Source organism: Heterodontus francisci, chromosome 20, assembly GCF_036365525.1.
Source record: "Heterodontus francisci isolate sHetFra1 chromosome 20, sHetFra1.hap1, whole genome shotgun sequence".
Classification (NCBI taxonomy): Eukaryota; Metazoa; Chordata; class Chondrichthyes; order Heterodontiformes; family Heterodontidae; genus Heterodontus; species Heterodontus francisci.
This window is the reverse complement of record NC_090390.1, coordinates 37,987,590-38,007,971: the sequence shown is the minus strand read 5'-3', so window position 1 is coordinate 38,007,971 and position 20,382 is coordinate 37,987,590. Positions and strand designations below refer to the sequence as shown.

Genomic DNA, 20,382 nt, shown 5'->3' with positions numbered 1-20,382 from the left:
AGTCTGAGACAGCTTGATGATGGAGGACGTTGAACAAGAGTCAAGAGATATCTGGTGGTGAAAACAGTTAAGTTGTTCTTGCCCTGAGATGATCTTGGTGCAGTACAAGATTGGCTCCCAAGAAGGAAGTAGAGTTAGATGGGGTCAGGTAAATTTGGCAATGGATAACCAGGCCGGTTACTCACCACATGCATTCAAGTATTTGGCTCACTGATTATGTATGCAATAATGAAGGTTGTTCCTGTACAGGGAACCAGACAAAAGAAGATTAGGCTGCAATGCCCTTCAGTACTCAGTCTGTTGACACCAACTGTAAATTCATACATGTAAAATGGTCTCTTCCAGAAAGTCCTAGAAAGCAGTCAGTGCCTGTTGAATAAGATGTCAACAGGTATCACAGCTTTCAATTGATGTGGGATGGAGGAGAATCATTCTTTCCTGTGCAGAGACCAACAATGTACCTCAGTTGCACTCTTCAGGGTTACAGAAATTACAAATAAAAATAGAAAAGTGCATGGAATACTCAGCAGGTCTGGCAGCACCTGCAGAGAGAGAGAGAGAGAGAGAGAAACAGTTAATGCTTCTGATCAGTTCTGATGACTAAAGATCATCGACGTGAAACATGAACTCTGGTTCTCTCTCTCCAGAAATCCTGCCAGACCTGCTGAGTATTGCCAGTATTTTCTGTTTTGATTTCACATCTTCAGCATCCACAGTTTTTAAGATTTATTTTGCAGCTGCACATGCCTGACAGGATACAGCACTGCATGTAAATATATTTCCCTACAGTGCAGAGTGCAGCATTCAAGATAGGTAAGTTTCAAGCAAACACAGTCATACCCACCCTAACACAAGAGCGCAGCCAGGCATATCAGTGCAAAGACTGCTGTCTCATAAATCTGACCCGAGAAGTTACTGAGAGCACAGTCAGACATGGAGGAATGGTTCCAGGGTGGGCTGAATTATTAGTGGAAGGCCTGAAGAGTAGCAAGTTATGCAGTCAATGTAGAACAGCAAATTTAAGTTCGACATGCATTATTAATGTTGTAACATAGTCAATGTATTTGATGATATAAAAAGTTTTAGCCGAGCTCCTGTGGCATTGCTTATGAACTAAGATTACGCCTTTGCAAAATAAATACATTCTAGCCATCTGGCCACTCAATGTGATTACGAGGAAAGGCTGAGGGACTTGAGGTTGTTTTCGTTGGAGAGAAGGAGGAGAAGAGGTGACTTAATAGAGACATATAAGATAATCAGAGGGTTGGACAGGGTGGATAGTGAGAGCCTTTTTCCTCGGATGGTGATGGCAAACACGAGGGGACATAGCTTTAAGTTGAGGGGTGATAGATATAGGACAGATGTCAAAGGTAGTTTCTTTACACAGAGAGTAGTAGGGGCGTGGAACGCCCTGCCTGCAACAGTAGTAGACTCGCCAACTTTAAGGGCATTTAAGTGGTCATTGGATAGACATATGGATGAAAATGGAATAGTGTAGGTCAGATGGTTTCACAGGTCGGCGCAACATCGAGGGCCGAAGGGCCTGTACTGCGCTGTAATGTTCTATGTTCTAAAGACGCCAACAGTGTGGGTTCAATCCCCTTAACGGCTGTGGTAGCTCATGGACGTCTGCCTCTTTGCCTTGCCCCATGCTTGAGGAGTGGTGCCCCTCAAGCTATACATTACTGACTGTCTCTCTCCCTAATGGACAGAGATGCCTATGGTCCTTTGAGACTACATCCAGAAAAACATTTGTCCCTTCAGATGCCATAATGCCATCAATAAGTCTGCCACCATTTTGAAGAGCAGGGCTTCACCTTTACCTATTCATTGTTCACTTTAAGCCCTAAACCATGTAGAAAATTAAATATTAAGTAAGGCGAGGTGAAAATTAGTTTAACCAATATCTGTGCAACAATCCTTGTTGTTAGCAAAAAACATTCATATTTAAATAAGGAGTTTTATTTGGAGTGTCCCTCCAAACTTGAATAATGGTAAAGTCCTTCCAGAATTTGCTCTGTATATGAATAATAAATTAAGATTATTGCTGCAATGTCTGTGCACATTACAAATATAAAAGACCTATCATGCATGGAAATGTTCACCTCAGCTGAATCTAGCATTAACCCCGTTACTACTACACCTGCTGGCTCTCTGCAAAGTTAAGCTAACACAGGCCACAACTTTTGCTTTCAAGTTGACCTCAGAAAATGCTGGAGTTCACACTTTACAAAGGTTTTGATTTTTGATACAAAAGAATTTCAATTATTTCTAAAAAAAAACGGTTTCTCTGGTGGGTTTCCTGGTCAGTAATTTTCCAGTGATGTTGCAAGTTTATAAAACACAAGTGGCAGAGTGCACTGTGAATGGCCAGTCTCTGTCAATCAAAACTTTCTAGAAATTGTTTGCACAGGCACATGCTGGCATCTGCTCAACAACGTGGAAAAAATGCTTAGATATGCCTTGTCCACAAAAAGCAGGACAATCCAATCAGCTTACTCTCAATCAGCAAGTTGATGGAAGGAGTCAATGACAACACTACCAAGCAGCACTCACTCACCAATAACCTACTCATCGATGCTCAGTTTGGGTTCAGTCAGGACCACTTGGCTCCAGACTTGGTCCAAACGTGGACAAAAGAGCTGAATTCCAAAAGGCGAGGCAAGAGTGACTATCCTCAACATCAAGACAGCATTTGACTGTGTGACACCAAGTAGCCCTATTAACATTGAAGTCAATGGGAATCAGGTGGAAAGTCATTGGCTGAAGCCATGCTTAGCACTAAAGGAAGACGCTTGTGGTTGTTGGAGGCCAATCATCTTGGCCCAAGGACATGGCTGCAGGTGTTCCTCAGGGCAGTGTCCTAGGCCCAACTACTTCACCAATGACCTTCCCTCCATAAGGTCAGAAGTAAAGCTGTTTGTTAATGATAGCACAGCATTTAGCTCCATTTGGAGTTCTACAGATAGTGAAGCAGTCTGTGGCTGCATGTAGCAAACACAGGACAACACTGAAGCTTGGACTAAGTAGCAAGTAACATTTGCACCATACAAGTTTCCAACTGGCAAACAGCTAGACATGGAGCAGCGAGAGCGAGAAAGATAATATGTATAGGGGCCCCAAGTACAAAAATCACCAATAGCTAGTGGACAGGTACAAAAGGCATGACAAAAAAGAATTTTGGCTGTTATCTCAAAGGGGGCGGAATACAAAGGGGTGGTGATCATACAGTTATACAAAGCTCTGGTTAGACCAGATTTGGAGTATTACATTCATTTCTGGGAACCACACCTCAGGAAGTGTATACTGGCCTTAGAGGGGGTGCAGTGCAGATTCACGAGAAGGATGAGTTGAGAGTGTTAAATTATGAAGACAGTTTGCATACACTAGGTTTGTATTCCTAGATTAAGGAGCAATTGAATGCGGTGTTGAAAATAATTCAAGTATTTGAGAGGGTGTATAGAAAGAAACTACTGCCTCTGGTGAGGGAATTCAGAGCAAGTTGTGGGGGTTGGGGGGGGGTGTGGGGAGAGGGGCAGTGGAAGAGGGTAACCCTAAAATTATAGTTAGGCTATTCAGTGGTGATGTCAGGTAGCACATCTTTATACAAAGGGTAGTGGAAACTGCTGGGGCAATTGAAAATTTTAACAGAGATTGCTAGATTTCTGTTTGGTAGTGGTATGAAGCGTTACAGAACTAAGGTGGGTAGATGGAGTTAAGATATAGATCAGCCATCACCTAACTGATTGTCAGAATTGGCTCAAAAAGGCTGAATGACCTACTCCTGTTCCTAAGACTCTCTGTATAAGTGCCAAGCAATCATTTCCAACATGGAATCAATGGGCCGAATGGCCTCCTTCTGAGCTGCAAATGACAGAGTTACCACCTTCCCATGGCATTCAAATGGTATTACCATCACCGTGTCCCTCACCATCAACATCCTAGGGATTACCATTTACCAGACAATTCAACTGGACCAACCAAATGTTGTGGCTGTTAAACCAGGTCAGAGGCAGTGATGCAAGATGGCAGCCTGCCACCACCTTCTCAAGGGCAACTAGCAATAGGCAATAAATGCTGCCCGTGTCAGCAACACACTCATCCTGAGAATTAATTTAAAAAAAAATCCAAGTTCAGTAGTTTGTTTCCGATGAAATTTCAGCCATCACGTGCAAGTGGCACATTTGCATATATATCCTTAATGCAGTGTGTGATGTACAAGTCAGTGTTAGATGCAATATAAATGACGTCTATTTCTCACTACAACAACTCAGTTGATGCTCTTCTTGATTACCATAACTCATGGCGGGCCCAATAAGCTCCAATACCAAACAACCTTCCTCCCTCAAAGAGGCTAGAGATGCATCTTCATCCCACCACATGGATTTTCTCTCTGCACAAGCTCAGTTTCCTTTTCCAATTGCTTGTCCTTTCTTCTTGCAATTGCCCATTAGCTGGAAGGCTAATTCCTGAATAGTCTCTCCCTAATCCTTCGCAAGGCATGCATGTTTTCTCCAATTTTCCATGCGGAAAGATTTATTAAAAAGTAAGACCGAAATACAGTCCAATAATAAAACAAAAAATGCTGGGAAAGGGTCATCAATTTGAAACGTTAACTGTTTCCCTCCCCATAGATGCTGCCAGACCTGCTGAGTATTTCAAGCACTTCCTGCTTTTATTTCACTTAATACTATTTTAGTCCAAATGATTTCTGTACTTTCTTCCTCCTCCACTTCATTAATTTTCATTTTGTCTCCCTTACTAAGCAGGTCAACATCAATCCTAGCAAGCAGACCACTGAGCAACCATACCGAACAAGAGGCAGCAGTACGCTGTCTTGTCAGGCCTTTTAAAAACATCTTTCCAGGAAGAAAGTGACGTAAAGAGCATTTCTCAAACAAGCCTGAGCAAGTTATGCGAATGGTCAGTTCTGTCAATCTAAAAAAAATCCTGACGTGTAATGCCAGCCCTACTCCAAAATGTGGTGACTTCTGTATACTACTTATGATACCATCTAAAATTTATAGTCTAAGTGATTGAATGTACCAGTATCACTCTATGCAAACAGTTGTAATCTGCTATCCAGCAGGGCCTCCTCATTTGGTGTAGGCAATAATAGACACAGTAATAGCCATAGAAAGCCTAATGAATTTACGTACCAGGCACCTGAAATTCAGGCTGGTCTGCAGAGGGAAACATTGTTAGAGATTTTAAGCACAGGAAAGACATTATATGGGTGTGTTTAATAATTGTGTGTGAATGATGTCCATTACAAAGTTTTTTTGTTCTTTGCCCTCAAGTTACCAAAAGAAAATGTGACTTCGTAGTTCCTTTCCTGTTCTGTCAAGAATCAACAGTCAGCAAATACCATCAACAGTTTTTTTTTTAAACCTCCATTACTAATGTTCACGCCAACTTGTTCAAGCACCATTTGGTACTGTTTTGCTGCTAGCTCACAAACACAAGGGGTGCAGTTTGACAAATACTTTCTGGTGATTACCAAAGTGTGATCAATGCTTGTTTAAAAAAGGCATATATTTCTTGATCAGATCTCCACATTCTTACTCTGTGTTAGAGAGTCAGGAGAGTACATTGAAGAAAGTGCAACAGAATTTAAGTGAGACAATTACAGGAAGTGCACACGACATGCAGATTACTTTGATTTATATTTTGTGGCAAAAAAAATACTTGTATTGGTTTCCAATAGTCGATGTTTCAGAACCACAGTTATTAGGCCACAGAAACTAATACAAGTAGCTGGTATTTTCTGAATGCTTACATTTATAAAAATAAGCCTCATCTCTTTGACCCATTCACAAGCAGATAACTAAGCCTTCAAAGTATTTACAAATGGTCTTATTGAGCTAAGAAGTGCAACCTGCAGCAAACTGTGGCTTGTTCCAGTAAACTCCCAGCCCCGCAGCATGTGAAATCGGATAGGAAGCTTTGACTGTCAATGCTGCTGTGACTTGTCCTGGGGAAGCCTCCAATATGGGGGGTCAAACAGAGTTCAGTGAACTGATGAACCAACACAATATCAGCTTTCTCAAGGTACTCCTTTCACTTATCTCCTATCCCTGCTCGTTATTAAACTGATGGCTTACACTAAGTAAATAAAAGGACATCTTCCCCTGCCAAATGACCCAGACAAGGTCCCATACGCAAGATGCTGCCGACAAAAACTGTGTGCTGGGTTGATTTAGACTGTTGTGCTGCGACAAATACAAATAGGAGTTCAAAAGTTCAGATGAACCATGAACTTTGCCATTTCGCAGCAGGCTATTTCACAAATATAGCCGAAAAGGGAAAAGTGGCTAAAGTCCCTTAAGGACCGATTAAACTTTTATAAGCTCCAGGTGAAGCAAGTGTGTGGACAAAATAAGTATCTTTCCTGCCAGGGAGTGGGGCAAAAAAGGGAAAATAACTATTGCAGAGCTATGGACTAATAGAGTAAAAATTATTTGCGGTTAGTCTTTACATAGATTTGATCTGGATTTCTGAACTTCCTGCCCACATGCTCAGTAAATCTGTTCAAGTTATCCGAAAGAGAGAATTCGGAGAGGGTTTGCATTTCTGCCCCGGTCTTTTCATGGCCGCAGCAGCATTCCTCTCTGCCAGGAACTTAGTGGAAAAATCAAAACAAATGGGTCATGACTTTCTGTATTTGTTTAAAACTGAGCAGCATGTCAGCCTGTGATGTGGCCCTGGCCCCAACTATGCAAAACAGTACAAAGCATAACTAGGTTTGGAATGATAAATATGTGTTGTATGTGCCTTTCACATTATGTACTATCAAGGAAATTACTCATTCAGGTTTTCAAAGAAATGAAAACATGCACATACTTTGACATCTTACAATGCCAAGACCAGCAGCTACAGTAACCCAGCGGAATAAAATCTGCAAGACAAGCAGCCTAGAACCAATTTGTCAGTTATTAGACACAATTTACCATACTGGTGCCCCCAAAAAATAACATTTGCTTAGCAAAATCCTAACAAGGCTTCGGGGAATAGTAATACTACCAGTTACAAGCTACAAAGACTTTTTCCTCAAGTAGATCCGAACAGACCTCAAGTCCGAAGACAGAATAGGCTATTTACACTCCTATAAACTTAGAGCAGAGGATATTAAAAATTATAAAATTGAAAGTTTGATACGGCAGGCACTGACCACACTTTTCTGAACACATCAGACTGCACCACGCTTTTAGGAAAGGTGGATGATTTTGTGGACAGTTTTCTGGTTAGGTGGAAGCTTATACAAAGCTTAATTTAAAAAAAAAAAATGGTGTCTTCATCACACACACACACAACTTTTAAATTACTAACGACCATATTGCAGGTGAGCTCATCCCTAGTGATGGTAAATTGCATTGAGATGCAAGAGATGTGTGGTCAAAATTCATATGTTCCTTAATTTTAACAAAATAAGTAAAAAGGATTTTCAGCAGCCAAATGTGAGATTGCAGCCCACAGACACCATCCCTTTGTGAAGGGAGCTCAGAAGCTACCACAGACAGTTAGGAATGACCTTCACCTGACTGGGGGTGAGAGAATAGCTCGTTCATCACTAGTAAATTACCATGAAATATAAACTTTGCCAATCTTTGTTTAGTAATAGGCTCCTATGGTATTCATACCAAGGGTAAACTTAAGTGCATTCTACATAGTAGAGGGGAGCCCCTCCTCACATCAAACACAATGGAGCCTACATTCCACTAAAGAAAGGAGAGGAAGTAGACAAACTGAACTGTGAATAGGCTGTAACAAATGCAATTACGATTCAATTTTAGGGGGGAAAAATTAGTGCAAGGAGAATCCCATCACTGTACCATGCAATGAGAGGGGCTGCAATCACATTTTCAATACATAAATACTGAACCACAACTAGCTAATATTTTTCCAAGATACTTCATGCCACAAAATAATCATTCAAAACACGCATACAGATGCTTCTGCGCAGTACAAAGCTAGTATGATGTAATAGGGAGAAAATATAGGACCTCCTATTGGAGGACCAACTACTGCTATCATGGCTGTATACAGTACAACAGAACAGAATTAGGTCTAGGTTTTTCCAAAGATTACTAGCTCCTCGAAATGACTGAGCAGCTTAGCAATATAGACCAGGAAGGTTTCAGCATTGCTCACTAATCTACCAAGTTAGCTGATCTCAGTAACAACTGCAGTTGTGATTGGGTAATAGAAAAAAACTCAAGATTCCTGCTCCAGATAACTAGTGGTATTCACCATTAAGGCTCATACATAATTGTCACTCTTCTGGAAGAACTGGAGAGTGCCCAGCAGCCTCTGAAAAGGAGTTGATGCCTATTGGAGTGAATAGAGAATTGCTAGATGGAAAGTATAAAAATTTTGTCCAAGTTGCCGCTGCTTGTAGCTACTCCTACCAAGAGATGTGGGATCATGATATGTCACACTCATCTATCTTGCACCATCCTCACACATCCACTGTAGCTCGGCTGCAACCAGTCTGTTACGTCCGTCATCCAACTACGCCTAGGTTGACCCCTCCTTCTGCAGCCCTCCACTTTGCCCTCTAGAAGAGATCTCTGTAGCTTTTCAGCTCTGATCAAATGGCTGAAATACTGACTCTCTTTTCTGGATGTAATTTTTTTAAAGATATCATTTTGCTATTGCAATTTCAAGCACCACTTCATTTGTCTTATGGTCTGTATAAGGAATTTTAAGCATATGTCTTAGCATCCACATTTCAAAGGCTTCTATTTTCTTCCACAGATCTTCACTTATTGTCCAGGTTTCTGAGGCATACAGGAAAGTGGACAGAATGTAGCACCCAATGAGTTTTTTCTTTGTTAAAAGTTTGAACTTTCTTGTTCTCGTTAACACATGCTTCACCTTCACAAGATTATTTCTGGCTATCTCAATCCTTCTACTGACTTCAGCATCGCAACTACCATCTTGTGTTATCATTTGTCCTAAATAGACAAACTTAACTACTTATTCCAGTGTGACACCATTCACTTTTATCTTCACTCCGATTTCTTCTAATGTATTATTTTAATTACCATTGTTGTCTTTTTAGCGTTCATACTCAACCCATATTTTAAACTTCTAGACTTTACTTGATGTACAATATTTTGTAGGACCTGTTCTAATTCTGTAAGTAGCACTGTGTCATTAGTGTACTGCAGGTTTATGTGCTTGTGCACAATTTTTACACCTGGAAGTACATTTAATTCTCTGAATATTTGTTGCGTACAGATTGAATAATTTTGGCGACAGTACACAGCCCTGACATACTCTTCACTTGAAACATATCTGACTGCCCATCTTTTAGCCTGATACTGACTATTTGGTCCCAACGTAAGCTCTGGATAAATCTCACATTTTTACTGTCAATGTCACATTCCAGCAACATGTCTATTAGCTTTTGGCGATAAAAACGATTACTAGCTACTCTAAATAATTTATAAAACATATGTAAATGTTCTTGTTCACTTCTAGATACTGATCAAAGATTGTTCTTAGGTTAAATATTCCCTCTCTTGCTCCTACTCCAGGTCTAAATCCACACTGTGTTTCACCAATTTCTGCTTCAAATATGTTATTTCTTTATTATCATTTTCAAGAACACTTGAACGAGATGACTCATTAAGCATATAATTCTAAACTGATTGCACTCCATTGCTTTAGGTTTCTTAGGTATCTTAACAAATAATGAATGTTTCAAGTCACTTGGAATGTATCCTTTCGTATATATTTGATCACAAATTTCTGTTATCACTTATAATTCAGTTTCTCAAGGGCTTTTAGATATCCTGTTACTTCATCTTTGCCTGGAGCTCTTCTTCTGTATTCAACAATTTCAAAGCATTCTTTACCTCTGCTAACAATGTTTGGTCCTTCCTTTGCCTCAATATCTTGAGGGTTCCCTCGATTTTGATCATACAACTTATATGTTCTGTCCATCTTTCTGCTACTGCATCCCTTTCAAAACTATATTTTACCATCTTGGTCTTTTATGCACCCACAATCTGTTGTTATCCCTTTCTATCTGTCAAAAATTTCACCTTCTGGTGCATTACTCTCATGTAGTGATTTCTTTCCAGCTCTATTACTTCACCACACATCTCATTATACCATTTCTCTTTAGTTTGCTCACATGCATTCTTTATTTTCTTTTCAATTTCATTAGTCTTGAGTGTTTCCATTCTTTCCCCTTTCTATCATCACTACTACCTCATCTGTCATCCACTCCTAGTCTTTTTCTTTTCTATTTTGGCAATATTTCCTTTGCAGCATGTTGTACACTGCCTTTCATGTTTTCCATTTGTTTTCTATTTCTTGTTCGGAGACCTCTTTGTTCTGTTGCCTCAATCAAGAAACATTCATACTTGTTTTTTTTTACTTTAACTGTGAATGTCTCTGATGTTCTCATCCTTTAGCATGTCAAGGTCTACATTGTCACACATCTTTTTCTTCTTTGGTATTTTCAGACAATGATCTGAATTTATATCCACACCAGGATACATATGAATATTCTTTATACTTTCTCTCAAACGCTGTTTCACCATCACAATCTATTTGATTTCTATATACATCACCTGGACTTGCCAAGTGTACACTCCTGTTTTTGGTTGCTTAAAAAAAAAGGTGTTTACCACCATCAGATTATTTCCTTGACAATATTGCATCAGTCTCTCTCCCCTTTCTCAATCTAAGGCCATATTGACCAACATGCATTCCTGATGTTCCTTCACCGACTTTAGAGTTTAAGTCATCCATTACAATTACCACATCAGTGGATTTGACTTGATCACAACACTTCAGGATATCACCATCAAATGCCTCTATTTCCTGCTCACTGGGATCTTGGGTCAGGGCAGAAATTTGTATGACAACCAGATCAAAAGGCTTTCCTTCAATCTTAATCATGATCACTATTCCTGAAATTGGCCAGTAACCTTGAACTTGTATCTTGTTTATTGGGATTCCTACTCCATTCCTATGCTTCTCACCTCTTGAGAAGTAAAGCACATGATTCATTTTGTTCATCTGACCAGATTCTAATCTTACTTCTGCAATTCCTAGTAAGTCAATAGTGTCTATCCATTACCTGTAAGCAATTATTAAGCTTCCCCCCACACCCAATAGAAAGTTCCATGTTCCATGTTGAATGCAACAGGCTGAGAAGCTGACCTTTCATGAGTTTAGGTTAACTTCATCATAAATCTGTTGGTTACTTTGTTGGGCAAGGGCTTCTCCTACCCTGCTACCACTTGCAACAGAATCGGTTGCAGGGGGCCCAACCTCTTCTGCATCTCCTATTCTTCGACTATGACTTTCCATCACTAACTATGGGGCTTATATTCTGTGGGGTCCCAGAATCTCCACAGGTGACCAGCCACATTGCCTTACTAAGCATCATGACAATACTGTAATACTGTAAGTATTGAAGTGAAACTTAATTTCAAAAGTTTCAAATGCAAACCACAATTTCTATTGTTGTGTTGTATGTTTTGTATACACCTTCAATTACAGGATGTATAATTAATGGAAATCCTAATGCTTATAACCATGCCCCAATGTCTAACGAAATGGAGGCTTCAGTTCAGAGAGAAGGCTTGAACTGAGTTTGACTAGAATCTCTAATTAAAGTTAATGTAGGCCAAAGAAACACATTTTAAGGAATTAGCAAGGCTTTACAATGACCAGAATAGCACTCAATTAAATGTTAGTATGGAAGCTCGAAAGCGAACGCTGGGAATATATAGGTGCCAGTATGAAACTATCTATGGTCATTATTTGGTTTTGAACCCGAAAGATTTTTTCTCTACTTATCAATTTTACCCCTTCTCTCTAGAGGGCACCAGCTCCTTGTTGAAATAATGTCACAAACAATAGTATCTTGCCCAAATGACCTTTATGTATGTTTGAGTCCTGACACTGTACCAAGGCATCTCTCCCAAGGCAGGAAGAGGACATCACAGCCAAGTCTGCTCCTTTTCTTTTCTGTACAGCAAGGCTGACAACTATCCTTCCAGCATGGATCAGAGAATAGCAATCATGAATGGGAGCCCGTGTCAATTGTACCTTCCCTAACACAGGGATCCCTAGGCCAAATGTATAGTCTTACTCATTGGCCTGGCTGGAAATCCTAATGCAACACAAGCCCCTAAAATGTGTCTGGCCCAGCTACTCTCTGGATAAACTCAGATTCACTGAAGTGACCTCAAACAAAATGTTCAAGAATCCTTGAAAATGACTGCTAGGTTTCACAAGGAGTGAGATAATCCCAAAGTCTGGAAATGAAGATCCCATAAAAGTTAAATTCTGAGCAAGCTTTGAGACTAAGTTCCTCATTAACTCCTCTTCAGAACAAGTTTAAGGTTTGGTGCAAGCAAAGTCATCTAAGTGGGAGTGCATTTGAACTAGTTACCTACAAGAATACCACAGTTGCTATCTTGCTGAAAACTCTGGCTTCTGTTAGAGAGCATGTCTAGAATTCATAATCACTTCATTAGACACACATTGCTGCTTTATGGCAACACAGAAACAAGTATTTTGAAACATGTCACATATCGTCAGCCATGATTATTACTTCCTACTTTTATTACTTGACGTAGTGTGGAAATCCTCAATGCTTTATGAAATTATTCAGCTAATTTATATTCAAGATTATTTGTCCAATCTAAATCAGAGTACAAGTAAAACCTTCATTTTTCTTTGGCAGAAACATACCAGTAATGGCTAAATGGAACCAAGGAGCTGGCTTAAATCAATTACGCATTGATGTGATGGGTTAATCCCCAGGAATTGTGGGAAATTTCCCAGGGGGCAGGGAACATCCATCTCGGACCTTAATTCATGGATTTTATGCCCGTCATAACCATTAAAATAGCATTTAAAAAATATATTGGGAGTGGGAGAGATGCCTTGGTACAATTGGGCTGTATACATGGCTATTTTCTACCTCCAAATTTTCTATTCATCCCTTGACATTAGGAATGAATTATTCTTGTGCACCCGAATGTAAAACGGACAACAGCCTTCTCAGCACCTCCGCGCTGTTAGAACAATATCGTCTAGAAGCATCGACTGGGATGTTGGCAGGTTTTGATCAAGCTTTTGAGTTTTTACGTCTCCTCAGTCCGTTTGGTAAAGTCTGTTCTCAATTATTTTTGAAAAGGAAGCTATTCCTGTGACTTGAAATGTTGACTCACTGATAAATATATAGGTATGAGGGGAGAGCTGACCAAAGTTGATTGGGTAAATAGACTAAAGATATGGCGGTAAATTAACTGTGGGAAACATTTTAAAAAAAGATTCAAAATGGTCAACAAAATACATTCCATTAAAAAGCAAAAACACAGCAAGAAAGATCCATCTATAGTTTACTAGGGAAGTTTAAGATAGTATTAGATTAAAAGAGGCTTACGATGTTGCAAACAATAGTAGCAAGTCTGAGTATTGGGAGTGTTTTAGAAACCAGCAAAGGGCCACCAGAAAGTTGATTAAAAGGGAAAAACAGAATGAGAGTAAACTAGCCAGGAATATAAAAACAGATTATAGGAGCTTTTATAAGTATATAAGTAGGACAGTAGCTAAAGTAATCATTGGTCCCCTAGAAGCAGAGACAGCAGAAATTATCATGGGGAATGAGGAAATGGCAGAGACATTGAACTATATTTCGTGTTTGTCTTCACAGTAGAAGACACAAATTACATACCAGAAAGAGGGGATAACCAAGGGGCTAACAAGCACGTGGAACTGGAATGATCAGCAGAGAAAAAGTATTGGAGAAACTTCACGGACAAAATGCCAACAAATCCCCAGGACCCGATAGCCTAGATTCCTACAGTTCTAAAAGAAGTACCTGCAGAGATAGTGGATGCACTGGTTATGATATTCCAAAATTCCCTAGATTATGGAACAGTCCCAGCAGAATGGAAATTAGCGAAAGTAACACTGGTATTCAAGAAAAGAGGGAGAGGAAACAGGGAACTACAGGCCAGTTAGCCTGACATCAGTCATTAGGAAATACTGGAGTCTATTAAGGAAGCCTTAAGAGGACTCTGTCTGATCATACTATGATTTAAAAATCAACATGGTTTTATGAAAGGGAAATTGTGCTCGACAAATTTAGAGATTTTTTTGGAGGAAGTAATTAGCAGGATAGCTAAAGGGGAATTAAAAGACATTCAGTAAGGTCTCACACAAAAGATGAATATGCAAAATGATGGCTCCTGGAGTTGGGGGTAAGATAATAGCAAGGAGGAAGGATTGGTCAATGACAGGAAGCAGAGAGTAAGGATAAACAGGGCATTTTCAAGTTGGCAGGCTGTAACTAGTGCAGTGCCACAAGGATCAGTAGTGAGGCCTCAGCTATTTACAATCTTATAGTAATGACAAAGAGACTGAATTTTAAGTAATATCTGCCAGGAATCAGAGGATTGGAAGCTAGTGATCTAGTGAATCTATGCAGCTTGTCCACTTGGATGGGGAACATCTGACCAAATGTTTCTTTTCAGTTCAATACACAAGGAAATCTATTTAGTTTGTGCAGACTACAAGCAAGATCAAAATTAAAGCAGCTAATGGGCATGAGATCAACTTCGGCAATAACCATTGTATTGGTTAACACATTAGAAGACCACCATGCCATGAACTATTTTGGGTCCAGAGGCAACACCCATGGGCCAGATGGAAATTAGGGTTCTGTTCCAGATAACAGATCATTGTCCCAGTGAAGAAACAGAGAGGAGATCAATGCAGAAAGGTATTTATCTGGGCAGGATCCCATTATTAAGAACAAACCAATGTGCATCTTTGTAGCACTTCTCACATCCTCGGGATACAGAGCTTTGAAGGAAGACACCACCTGATCTTTTCTTCACTCAGAGGATTGTGAATCTTTGGAATTCCGTACTCCTGAGGTCTGTGGATGGTCAGTTATTCATAGATTCAAGGCTGATAGGTAGATTTTTGGACTCTATTGGAATCAAGGGATATGGGGATCAGGCAAGAAAGTGGCATTAAGCGATTTGGGGCTCACTGGGAAAAATGGAGTTGAGGCTGAAGATCTTGCATGATCTTATTAAATGGCAGAGCAGGCTCAAGGGGCCATATGGCCTACTCCGTATTCTCTTGTCCTTATCAAATGCCATTTTTGTCCCAATAGGAAACCAAGTATAGTCCAAACATGGCCACATTGGTGACCAGGATTAGAAAACAGAATTGAAGAAAACACCCTGACCCACAGCAGTGTTCTGGAGCCTTCACTGATCCATGACAACTTATCTTGAACTTGCATGATCATTTATAGCCAAAATGCTTCTCTTCAGTGAGTCCAATTCAGATCATCCCTCAGCAGAGCTCGAAATTCAAATCTTGCTTCCAGATGCTCAGTACCAATGGTCCCTTTAAAGTTTAGTTGTTGTGTGCAGCCCATTCCCCCCCACCCCCTTTACTGATGTCAAAACCATGGTAATAGTCTTGCCGAGCTTCCTGGCCTTATATGAAGGGTGAAGGTTATTGTTGTATCAAAATTTACACGGTTCAAGAGAAAAACTGGCAAAAGCTATTGGTGTGACCAAAGTTGGTTTTGTCTTAAGGTAGTAAAAATAAAAGTGCAATTTGACAAACTCTATGCCAATAAAGCCAATATGGGTGGCAACTGGTACTGGATCAGATTGTCCATGGCTGGAGTATGACATCTTTTAGGTGATCAAAGCAATAGGCCAGAGGAGTATTTATTATAAAAATGGAAAGACTCCTGTTGCGATGCCATTTCTTGGGTTAGGTTCAGAAATGTTTGCAGTGTATAGAAGATATAGCGAACCTGACTCCACCAATATTTTGTCGTCATAAGAGCACTGAAATAATTGAGTGATAATCCCAATCATACACATAATTTTAAGCCCCAATTACAATGCATGTCATTTCTATGAACTATTTCAAAACCGATTGCAATTAACTTTCAGCTCAATCTGACCATATATATTGTAAGATAGCTAGTTTTTCCCCCTTAAAAGACTTGTTAGAAATTATATTCATTCCCACACAGTTAAGTTTGTATTTTTATATAGCATTGTGCCAGACGAAAAGTGATTCCCAGAGAGAGAAAACAAAGTTATGATACTTCTCCCTCTGCACGTTACACTCTACCACAGAGAGAAGCCTGTAAAGTGGGACACCTGCTCGACTTCCTCCTGGGCAACTAAAGAGCAACAAAACGGGCACAATATTGAAGATTTGAAAGTAGCGTTTTCATTTTAAATAAGCAGTCATTTTGTTGAGTGCCATCCATTAAAGTCCTACTGGAAATGAAAATCAAAATAAACCCCCTTCGCCTGGAACTCCCATCTGCAGCATTTCTGAACTTCTGACTGCATGGAAATTGTCAGCGAGGTCATGAGCCTTTCAAGCCCCAAGTTCTACAGGTCTTTCATCAGACCATCCGTAAAACTAATACTCCAAATACCAGCATCTCCCCTGGGTTCTCCCTTGGCCTACACATGAACTTCACTTCATTTTCACTGCTGGTCTGAAAAAGAGCAGAGCTGCAGTAGATAGTAAATAAGACCAACAATTCAAACATTAAGTCATGCCTGGGTTTTAAAAACAAGGTACACTTTTGCACCAGTTAAAAGTGTTGAACACCAGTACACATTAGAATGACTTACTTACCCTTTAACATAGATATCACTCATCTCTTCTCCAGTTATGCTCGTTTCATCCAGAAGAACATCACTGGTATTCCAGATAATGCAGCGAAGGAAATACCTGCCATGAACCACAGTGACCAAAATGACAATGCATAGAAAATCTGAATTATGAAATGAGCACTAGGACTAGATAATATTTCTTCAAATGACTGTTCATGACATGTTGTACAAAAAGAGGAGAGAGTCTGGTTAAAATAAAAAAGCACCTAGGAATTCCCATGTGTGGTCTTCCCATGTGTGTGCTTAACATTCTTCCAACCAATATATTCAGAGGTGTTAGGCCATTTAAAAACATACAGGTATTAACACCTCTTAAAATAGCAATGCGGAATTTGATACTTGGAGTTTATACAACAGTACTGCATTAAGTAATTTCAAGGCTCAAATTGTCAAGTTTTTTTCTCCTCTTGAAGGCCCATACTTGGAGGAGACAGAGAAGAAAAATGGGTCAGAATCACAGCTGAAACCATATCAGACCTCACAACATTCACATATAGACTTTCCCACCAGATATTATTAAGTAGTACCAATAGTACCAAGAGCCACTGGCACATTTACCTTCTCTAGCCCAGGGTTGCAGAGGTCAGTTGTTTTGCCCCCAATGCCAAGCTCGTCAAGATCAGGTAATTCAGCAGAGGCTAGGAGTTGCTGACCTGTATGCCTCTGTTAAATGCTGTCTTTCCCCAAATGAGCCATCAGGAAATTTGGTAGAATTTCTAACTGGCTTTATATAAAATTTAATTGTGCAGAAAAAAGTAACTAAAACAATTTATTTTGTTTTCTCTGACACTACAGATTCATCATTTTGTATCCATTTTCTCAGTAGCCACTGAATACAACTCGCTAATTATAATTAGTTAAGGGGCCTTAAAAGGTTGGAAATTTTCTGCAAGAATGAATTCACCAACTGCAGTCAGCATTTCCTATTTCATCTCCAGGGACAGAGCACTTAAACAAATGTCATATACGTGTTGATGTATTTTGGCATATGTTGACATATGTTAACACTTCTCACCGACAATATCCCCCTTTAATGTTGTCAATAGAAAATGTAAGTCACAAAACATTCAGGTTATGCCCAGTCACCCAAAGCAGACTATGCATATTAACTTTATAACTTACTTTTTGGGTTTCCGGGGGGTGATGTCGAATGGTGGTCCAAGTGGACCTAGACTCATTGGATAAACATCAACCCACATCTGAAGCTTTCCCTGATGCAAAGAAATAAGAGTCAACATTTGTGACAAATATTACACACTGCGTGCCAGAATCTAGAAAATGTGCGATATAATTATATTTGCAAAATAGAACTATTTAAATTGGTGCTTCCAATGACAGCATTAAATAATGTTAAGAATGTAATGTCAGCTGTCTGGTTAGGCACAGGTCAGAGCTCACATTACACTGTTCCATTAGAACACCATATAAATATAGATGAGAAAAGATGTTTGGCACTTCTAGCTCATTCTCTTATAAATTCCCTCCCCACTCAAATTACAGAAACTATCATTCCTTTCAATGATATTTTTGTCTCCATTTTAAAAACTTTTTTTTTTGTGTCTTGTGGCCAACACAGATAAAGCAGAATTAGATCCCCAATTGCCCCATCAAGGGCACCAAGAGTCAATCATCTACTATAGTACTGGAGCCACATGTAGGCCAGACCCAGTATGGGTAGCAGGTTTCCTTCTAAGAAGGATATTAGCTGGGTTGTTCTTAAAATGGCAAGTTACCAGGGTTATTCAATTCAAATTCTTGCCATGAGGGAATTTAAACTCAATGTCTGGATTGCAAAACAAGTACAATAACCACTAGGATAATTTACTCATGTTCCCTTTACCTTCAGTCATGGTTTAACAAACCGGCACTCCAGATTTTACTCCTCTATTCTGATAAGTACTGTCATTCACCTTTTAAGGCTAAAGGGTACAAGATTTTCTTGCCTATTCTTATATCTTGGCCTTCAGACACTACAGATTAGCTCGAGGGCTCTTCCCTGCACAGACTTCAGGGACTGAATGTTTCCTTGTACCTGCAGGGACAGCACTGAACATAGGACTCAAGGTGTAGCCACACCAAACAACTGATTAGTTTTAGCACGCCAGTTGGATTTGGTAGATGATTTTGTTAACTTCATTCATTGCTGCTCTGCAATGACTGGCATTGTATGTTGGGCATAGCCACTTCAGATGAATTTCTGCCTCATCTCTAATTAGTTCAACACCGTTAATTCTACACGTCCCATTCCCTTTCCTTATTTAAACAGTGCCCCTTGGAAACATTATCCACAAGCAATGACACGCAACTTTGCTTCTTCACCAACAGGCTCTGTACTGACAAGGCATGGATGAACGAGAACTTCCTAAATTTTTGTACCCTTGTGACAAAGCCCACACCCCAACCCCACCTTCGACTGCTCACTCAGGTAGAAGCAGGCAGTGTGTAACCTTCAGTTGATATTTAAACCTCATCCTTTACATAACAGCCTACTTCAACCGTACAACTTTGCCCCGCTCACCTTTTACTGCTGCTGAAGTTCACATCTAAACTTCCTTTACCGTAAAACTCAACAGAGCCCCTTCATTGGCTTTCCAAACCCCTCCCTCTTACAAACCTCACCTTGTCCAAACTCCAGTGCTCACATCCTGTCCCATGTAGAGTCCCTGTTGTCACCGAGCTCCACTGGTTCCCAATATGCTCACTTCAAAAGGAGTAAGCGATTATAAGTGGGGTGGGGGGGGGGGGGGGCGGGGAAAGGAAGGAAGGTAGGTTCTGGGGGGAGGTCACAGTAAACCTGTTGAACTCTCTTGCAAATCAAGCTCTCGTAGGTTGCAGGCCTGATTGTAGATTTCTCTTGGTTGGAAGTTCAGTTGAAGTCAGTGGATCACTTATAGTTTCACTGCTGTATAGTGTAGATGCAGAATTCTACAGCAGGGCATGTGCTTTCTGGTTTGCTAGAAACTGCTTTCTTCAGTGTCCCTCTCTAGCCTGCTTTTTAAGGTAAAGCTGTATTACATCTCGCCAAGGCCTCAGCTCACCACATGCTACCTTGAAAACCTCTTCCAGCCCTGCATCTCACTGACACCTATGCATTACTCCTGCTAGTTTTCCTCATTTGGCAGCAGAGATTTCAGCTAGCTTGGCTCATCCTCTGGAACTTCATTCCTACAACTTGTCACACACACAAGAAGTGCAATGATACAAAAATTATGGACAAAATCTGAAGTCTGAAGTTCACCACCACCTTCTCAAGGGCAATTAGGAATTGGCAATAAATGCTGGCCTAGCCAGTGACGCACACATCCCATGAATGAATAAAAAAATCAATTTTGTCTTTTAAAAGTGGGCCTGTCTTTTAAAAAGTGAACAATGCTCCAAAATGGCCACTGAAGCAAAAAGAACTTGACCTTTGTATATTCAAACTGTCTGAGGGACAAAGGATAATCTTCAAAGCTAAGAGGTGTCAACTGCACTCATCCTAAAATATTCCAGAATTGAAAGGGTTCTTCTTCTGAAACAAAGGTGTGAAGTAGTCATGTCCTGGACCATTGTGCAATCACCATGGGGAAAGAGGCCAAAGCTTCTTCTACCAGGAGGAGAGATGTAACACAGCTTTACCTTAAAAAGCAGGCTTGAGGGGGACACTGAAGAAAGCAGCATCCAGAAGCTTGTT

The 20,382-nt window shown here is 40.1% G+C and overlaps 1 protein-coding gene across 1 annotated transcript in view; it reads right to left on the bottom strand.

The window, feature by feature from the left end:
- The window catches only part of LOC137380583 (myoferlin-like), a 270,863-nt gene that overhangs the window by 56,885 nt on the left and 193,596 nt on the right, over positions 1-20,382 (bottom strand). The window contains exons 49-50 of the mRNA XM_068052623.1: positions 17,832-17,920; positions 16,672-16,767 (exon numbers count right to left, since the gene is read on the bottom strand). Coding sequence (XP_067908724.1) covers positions 16,672-16,767; positions 17,832-17,920 — 185 coding nt within the window. The remainder of the gene's footprint in view (positions 1-16,671; positions 16,768-17,831; positions 17,921-20,382) is intronic.